The following is an 8,439-nucleotide window of genomic DNA, read 5'->3' as shown; positions in this document are numbered from 1 at the left end:
TGCAGGGGGTCGGACTCAATGATCTATTGAGGTCCCTTCCGACCCTAACATCTATGAATCTATGAATCAGGGAGAAAAGATTCACATCAGTTACTCAGAAGAGCTCCCTTGAACTTAGCAGGACAAGGGTGATTAATATAAGGAAGAGCTTACAAGATCAGACCCTAAAGTAATGCCAGGTACTTATTAGAAATGGAAGTAAATAGATTGGTTGAAGCTAATTTGTATGCTGTTAATACACATAATGTAACTTTCTTTGCAATATAATGAGCTAGATCCTTCCTGCTCCCAACTGCAGCTTTTGACATGGACTTCTATGAGACTGGGCTCAAGTTTTGCTGACTTAATCTTTTACATACAGGGCTAGATCATCAAGAGTGCTCAGCACCTGCAGTCAGGGTCAAGGCATCCTAAGAGCTCCAATCCCATTGACACAGACAGATAGGAAACCAGGCTTTCAAAAGAGTTCAACATCAAAAGTCTGGTTATAAGGATCACCAGGGGAACTTCTGGGTGTAGAGAATGTTAAATGGGCCAACTGCATGTTTCCAAAATGAGAGCTGGGCTCCTTTGAATATCTGACCCCTCTTATACATTTCCAGATATTCACAATGACGATTTATCTCAGTTATCGCCATATGGTTTTTAACCTCCTCACATACAAAACATTAAAAATGAAAACCGCATTCCATCCAAAATACATTGGTTCCCATAAAGGTTGGGGTATGTGGGATCTGTTGTTTTTCAACCTTCCCCCCAGCTACATACACTAGACCAGGCTTGTCCAACATGAGGCCCGCCAAGCCATTTTCTGTGGCCCGTGGTGCTGAGATGGGAAATGAAAGTAAACATTGTTTACTTTCGTTCCCACCCCTTGTCCCTCCCCCAGGCTCTCAGCATCTTCCTAATGGCTGCTGAAGGGCTGGGGAAAGGACTAGGTTCCTACATTTGCATGCTGGCCCTGCCCTGCGCCAGTCCCACCGGCCACACGGGCCGCAGGAGATCACAGTGCAGCGGGTGGGCGGGTGCGGGGGGTGCGGATGCCGGCGCGGAGGGATGCTGTGGCCAGGCCTGCGGGAGATGGTGCTGCCACTGCTGCTGTGGCTGTCGGGGCAGGAAGCTGGCACCGCTCCCACCTCCCCCCCACGCCTGCAGACATTGCGCTGAGGGTGGTGAGTCACAGGCCCTGGGGAAGGAGGGAGCCCTGCTGGTCGGGCTCGGGCTGCCCTGGGGGAGAGGGAACAGGGGGGTGTCCCTGCACATCCTGCACCCCCATGTAGGCTCTCTGCATATCCCCCTGGCTGCTGAGCCCAGGTGCGCAGGTGTGGAAGCATCCTTGAGGCCACCCAGGTGACAGGGAGGACATGGCGGGGTCAGGCGGCACCCCTTGACCCCTGCCCCCCCAGGCCGTGGCCAGACTGGACAGGCTGCACAAGCACCCGCTCCTGCCGGCCCACTGGGTGATAAAAAGTTCATGATCTGGCCCCATGTTCAAAAAGGTTGGACACCCCTGCACTAGACGGTGCTCTACATGGCACACTGAGAAGATCGTGAACTGATGTTATTCTCAAGGTAGCACCAGATTCCGCACGCATCGGAAACAAGGTTGTGGAGCAGATAATGAGGGGAGTGTGTCAACTTTCTACTTGCACAGAAGGCTTGCCATCTCTTAACCAGTCCACTTAGCCCTGGTCAGGCAATCTGTACAGATAACACTATGAACTCTGAGCTATATAGACAGATATGCTCTGATGTTGCAAATTCTGATTTAATCGGATGGGTAGGGTGAGTTCATTGTTGCTTTGTGTTTTAAGAGTGGCACAAAAGAGCTGGAATGTACAAGTGAATCTGGTCCTATATAAAGTAATATAAAACATGGAACTGTAGGGGGTCAGAGAGAGAGTCTCCTTCTATAGCACACCGCCAACCCCAGTCAAAATCCTGCCCCTATCGCTTGCCAGCAGATCCATTGCCAGAGCATGTTCCATTGTTGTAGGAACGCAGGTAAGGATTACCATACAAATGAGGGTATTTTGCAAAAAGAAACTGAGCTGAGGTTCATTATAGCTGGAAGTCCCAAGTACCACATTTCCTACTTGTCTTAGGCACACACCAGTATGTACCACCCCCCATGCCATTCCAACAGTAACTAAGCACCTCGCAATGAACTTATCTGCATGACATTCCTATGTGCCAGGGCAGTGCTCTTATTCTTATTGTACAAGTGGCTCTGAGAAGTTAAAGCTCAAATCCGCAATCATTTAGGCGCCTAACTTGCCTTCATCTCAAACCAAGAGCTAAACATCTTTATGGATCTAGGTCTGACTTGCCAAGGGTGACACAGAAAGTCTGTGGCAAAATGGGGATTTGAATCTGATCTCCTGAGTTTAGGTTAGTACCTTAAACGCACTTCCTCCTTCTGATTACGATTATCATCTCCTTATGTTGCATTCAATGATGCCAGCCTTCAACACCCACTTCCATTAAAATTTTGTGCATTACAATTTCAAACCAGCGCCTTTGGGCTCTTTTCCAGGCTGCCCCTCCCACTTGAGAAAAGCTCCCTAAAAATGTCTGAAAAATCCATCTCATTGTCTTCTTCAGGCATTCCTTTGCCATGACACCTACAAAATCCTTGACAGCAGATAGGCAGCTGGTGTGATGAGATCACTGTCCATTGGGTTGACTGATGCTGTCTCTTTGTTTCCTTGTTCCACCCTCACTCAAATCCACCTGTTTTCTCTTATCTTACGCTGTCAGCTTTTTGGGACAGGGACCATCTTTTTATTTTGTGTTTATACAATATGAGCCAGGATCTCACTATGCTTGATGACTAGGACTCCTAGGTGTTACAGCAATACAAGTAATAAACCAATAACAATTCAGGACTTCTCTCCTCTTCAGTTATCTTCAATATTCAGCTTAAGGTCACCAATAAAGAGGTTCCATAGCAACTTCTGCATCCTATAAAAACAAAACTGTTATTAACTGAAGCATGTTTGGGAACAGGAAGTGTTCATAGAATAGGGATTTTCTCAAAACATGTAAATGTCTGATTTCAGCAAAGCCTGTATACATAAACTCCACCATTCCCAACAGAGGCTTTCAGATTAAAAAAAATAAAAACAAACAAACAAACAATCTTTCAGAAAAATAGAGGGGAAAAATGTAAACCATCCTTGAACACATGGGTTCAAGAAGTTTTAAGAGGCCTTAATGACCAAACTACTGACAACAAGCACATGTTGGGTTTGTGCATAAATCAGGAATTTAAAAACAAAAAAAATCAAAATCAAGTCAATACCCAAGTATAATTATCTAACTGCAGAGCGTGCAAACCCTATTAATGCAAACTCTATTAGTTGTAATATCTTGGGCACACATCAACAACTAGAAACCAAAGACTTTGTCAGCTGAGCCGTGGTAACTAGAGGGGAGGGGGAAAAAAATCACATCTGCCCTGAGGAAATGTTTAAGACTCCACTACCAAGCACAGCAATTTGACTGATGATGGTTGTGGCTTCCAATTGTTAAGGCATCTTCCCTTTAGAGGAAAGAGGACTTTTGCTGTCTCTATCAAGTGGTTTGCTCTGTCTATCGTACTTTTCTTATGATGGCTGGGCCATCTGGCATAATCTGAACTGTTCCTACTTTCCATTAATTGCACTAGGTCTTTTTATAGCATTTCCCTTGCTGACCAAACTTATACTCTTCCCCAAAATATATGCTGTCCTCTGGTCACTCAGAGTTGCAAATGACTTCCACTCTGCTCCTCTAAACCATGTTGTCCATGAGACCCTGGGGACCTTCAGGTCATCATACAACCTCATGATCGAGGCCAAACTCCACAGTCCCCCAGACTCAGATTTAATTTCAAACCCTTCACGTGAACTGGGGCTGGAGGCATAGTGACTGGGAAACTGCTTTAGGAGGCATTTTACAGCTGGTCCCAACTGCTATAAACATGTTTCTCCCCTCTACATGCGCGCGCGCACGCATGCACGCACGCACACACGCACACACACGCTTCCTTTCAGGAACTGAAAAATTCTCAGTGCACTTTCGGTCCCAAGCAACACTGGTAGCCTCAAAAAAAAAGGATATTAATTAGAGGATAGGGAACTTCCCATAGCTTGAAGCATTTGGGAGGATTGATACTTAAAACTTTGTATTTAACAGAGTAACCTTGAGTAATCTTTTATCTCCTGCAGGATACTATGTAACCTAAATGACATTAGTTTGGCTTTTTCTCTAGAAACTGGCAGCAGCATTACAAAGCCAGGGGGACTGAAACAGAGAAACGTTCCCAGTGTGACTGACAGCATAATGACATTCCAGTGGGTGACTGAATTGGTGCAAGGCTAACAAAGGATCAGAGAGAAACAGTAAGGCTCACCATATCATCTACAAATTCATATTTTATTTCATACATTTTTACTTGATTGGATTAGCACCATAGACTTGAAGTTGTCCCCAGGCTGCATACAGTCATATTATGGATGGGGTGGGGGGATGGTAGCTCAGCTCTAGTAAAATACAGGTTCACCTGCTATTGAACTCTGTTAGCTCAATAGACTTGTTCAGGACTAGAACAGAGATTTCTGCGTTTTAAAGTCAATGAGACCATTGTGGGCTGCCTCCCCCCTTGTTTCCTTTCTGAAGTGAATACTTGAACAGTTGAAATGGAGAGCTGCTGAAGGCACTGCATTTCCCTTGATATTCAACCCACACGTGAATGCTCATGTAGGTGTCATACCTAGCTAATTAAATCACCAAGATTGTTTTTAAATAAGCCTCGCTGTGGGGGAGCTGCCTTTTAAGCAGGCGCAATGCAGTCTAACAGGAGAGGCGATTATTCCACTTGATTTATTGTACAGCATTTTAGATTGGTTTCATTTATTGTTTGGAACCACAGTAGGTGTTGGGGACTTTTCACTTGTTAGCACAGTGCTTCATTCAAGTCTTCTGCATAAGAAGTCTGCAGTCCTACAAGCATTACAAATTAATTCATGGATTCAAGAAATAATGTTGCTATACTTCAAGTATCTACATCTCCTGACACTTCTTTTTTGTTAAAAGGGTTTCTTGAGATGTAATCATTATTTTAGTTCTTCCTTTTCTCACTTTTCGTAGTCTTCTGTTGTAAATGTTGCTTCTTTCTTTTCTGCCTGTAGGGTGCACTCTTGTGACAATATACAGTTCAACTTGAAAGCTTTCCCCAGGGACCAAAGGCATCAACTTCATAGAACATGTAAAAGCCATTGTGCCCCACCCCACCTTTAGCTGTGCTGTTTAGCTGGTGGTCTTAATAAATATTTATGCACATCAGCAGCTAAGGCTCTTCTATTTTCTAATTCACATGAATGCAAAGATCCAAGTACTTTTTTTTACTTCAGATAAAACATTCAGTGCCCATGTATCTTTCCTAAATTTAATGAGCGTGAACTAAAATGTTTATATGCTGTAATGACACTGTTTAGTCTGTTTGCTTGCAAACAAAAAATACATTTGAAATTTAAGACAGCCGTTCCAAAGACAAGCAATCCAGAGTTACTGGCACATATATGGTGATATTACCAGTATTGAGTCCTAATCAAAGATTACTACAAACACATACAATAATTTTGGTTTTTTAAGTGTTGATTTACAAAGGGACGATTAACTGGTTACTGATGAGCTGATTCGGCATCTCTGACATCACCGGGACTGCACATGCTAGTAAGAATTTCTCACATGAGTAGAGAACTAGAAGGAATAATCCCATACAAAGAATTCACTGTACTTCAATCTCCACAAGACTAATAAAAAAAATAGTAAAACTCAGTACATCAAATACCAGAACAAACAATCTAAAGCTATTAACGTGAGCATTCATGTACCAAATTGTATGACAAAGATTACATGAAGGGCCTGCAGGGGAACTACTCACATTAATAAAAATTGCAAGATCATGGCCAAACCCTTTGAAAATGGTATCCGCTACACCAAGAAATCTATTGCTCAGTAAAATATATGGCTGTTATTCTGTCTGATTCTACAGTTTTGCTTAGAAAAAAATTTCCAGAATTAGACAGATCTCAGGCAACCAACTTGTCTTAAGTGAGTCAATGAGTACACTGTCAAAATACAAATTTCCTGAACACCCACCATAAATTGTGGTAGACACTGACCCAAAACCACGTGTTTATTTTTCGAAGTCAAGAGTTGATTAAAGTTCTCGAGGTTTTCACATTTCTTTTTAATGCTTCCTTTTTGATACAGCGCATGGAAAATTGGATAAGCACACACTAAAAATATAATTCCAAAGATACTTCGACCTACACAAAAAGAAATCTTTATTCTCAAGGGGGAAAATAAATATTCTCTGGGATCTGTTAAGAAAAAAGGTATGTTTTTATTCAGGATGATACATAGCATACAATATTGCTTGCTGCCTATTTAAAAATGCTTTGTATAAACAATCAAGCTGGACTCTGATTTTCGGTCATATTATACTTTGGATTTCAAGAGCGTCGTCACCATCTTAATTATCATCCTCCGCTACAATATTAGGCAAAGTTAAATTTAAACTAGGTAGAAGATTTACGGTGACTTAAGCCCCTCTTTTTTGCTTGTTTACCTGATGTAACAGCACAGCATTTCTACTTTCCAAGAGAAAGACAATTTATGTCAAAATGATCCAACAAGTCATTTTCATATGAACTTGCCAGAGGACACAACTTTATTAACTTTAAATTACTAAGGCACATGAGAGAAACCTCTTAACAACAATACTAGTAATACTGCCCCATGGCTTTAAATTATGGTTTCACATAGGCAAAGGCTCCCACTTACTCTTCTTTTTATTGAAAAATTAATTACTTCAACCAATCCCTGCCGCCCCAAAAAGTGACATCGGCTTCTTACTGTTTGTTTTAACCTGACATGGTTTACTGCCACTTGGGGGTACTTGCTAGAGTGGATGTTTGGTTACTAATTATAAGATTATTTGAAATTGTTTGTGAAAAACAAGTAGTTTTCTCTGTACTTAAATGAAGGAAATACACTTTTAATGACTGGAGTGTCTGTGGTTGGATGGTGGGTTGATTTTGTAGTAGATGACAACATTTATTTCTATGCTGAGCTAACAACTAATCTAAAATACAATCTTATCTAATTTTCATGAGGAGTACTACTACATTTTAAATATGCAACAGCAACTTTAACTCACTGAAACAGAAAGATGAGCCAGACATGCTGCAAAAACCAGACAGGAGCAGGCATACAGTTCTGCAAAGCAGGACTAAGTTTTTGCCTCCTCCCTCCCAAACTGTTTAATTTTCTTGCAGTGGGACATTTAAAATAAAAGATCTAAGGACATTTTCAGTCACGCTGGTGACAAAAATGATCAGCGTGGTTTTCTCTGGAAACATAGGATTTAGGCCTCGGTCCTACAAACTCTCTCAGCTTGTCCCATAGGAGTAATTCCCTGAGTGAAGTCAAGCAGCTCTCTTTTCCCAGTATCAGAGCCTTTTGAAGCTTAAGATTTGATTTGATGCTTTACAATCTCTGCCTACAATCATCAGAACAACAAGAAGAACCCACGAGTTCCTTAAAATTGGGTCTGCGCATGAATTTGAGACCAAGTAGCTGTCAAAACTACACTACTTTCCAAACAAATCATTTCTAAGATTATTTCCTAAACATGTTTACGAGGCACTTCTCACTGAGAAGCAGGAGTGGGGGGAGTGCAAATCCCTATTCTTTTTTTCTTTATTCAGCCGTGACAACAGCACTAAGCATCTACACAAGAAGCAACCCAAACAGTGCCCGTTCTGCATGAACCACATGCTGGAAATTAAAACTTCAGAACCCATTTCAGGAGCTGACTGCGTTTCCGGGGGAGCCTCCTGTGAAGCCGAGTTCGCTGTGGCCTCCTCCGGGTCTGATGGGGTTAAGCCCTGCGCTGTCCCCTTCCAGGGAGGCAGTTTCACATGAATGGGGCACTTCCACCCTGCCCTGCGCAGGGGAAGGCACTCCGGGATGGCCAAGGCTTGGGGCAGCAAAGTGTCTTTGTGGGACTCGGGGGCAAGCTGAGCAGCAGGTGGGGGGACTACAAGAAAGGCAGCCCGAAAGTGGTAATTTTTGGATTATGATGCTTGATAAAAGTTTGCCCGGGCGCTGCTTGGGGGATGGGGGCCAGCAGCAAGTCATGCTTTTTTAGACTCGAGACCCCCTTCAGAAAGTGCGGGCTCGCATTTCTCAGCCCAGGAAAAGAAGCGGGCGGCTGTGGTGCGGGCGAGCCCCCCGTGCCCTTACCTGTACCAGGCGAGGCCCCGCTCGTAGTGGCGGTCGAAGAAGTGGGGCTCGGCGCCCACGGCCCTGACGTCCGGGTGCACGCGCAGGAACTCCAGCAGCGCCCGCGTGCCGCCCTTCTTCACGCCGATGATGACGGCCTGC

The 8,439-nt window shown here is 43.5% G+C and overlaps 1 protein-coding gene across 1 annotated transcript in view; it reads right to left on the bottom strand.

The window, feature by feature from the left end:
* The window catches only part of LOC102383239 (heparan sulfate glucosamine 3-O-sulfotransferase 3B1-like), a 107,056-nt gene that overhangs the window by 77,956 nt on the left and 20,661 nt on the right, over window positions 1-8,439 (bottom strand). Inside the window, exon 2 of the mRNA XM_006032992.3 lies at window positions 8,299-8,435. Within this exon, the coding sequence (XP_006033054.1) occupies window positions 8,299-8,435 (137 nt within the window). The remainder of the gene's footprint in view (window positions 1-8,298; window positions 8,436-8,439) is intronic.

The sequence above is a fragment of the Alligator sinensis genome, unplaced genomic scaffold, assembly GCF_000455745.1.
Source record: "Alligator sinensis unplaced genomic scaffold, ASM45574v1 scaffold1371_1, whole genome shotgun sequence".
NCBI lineage: Eukaryota > Metazoa > Chordata > Crocodylia > Alligatoridae > Alligator > Alligator sinensis.
The sequence above is the reverse complement of the archived record's forward strand: the minus strand, read 5'-3'. Positions and strand labels throughout refer to the sequence as shown.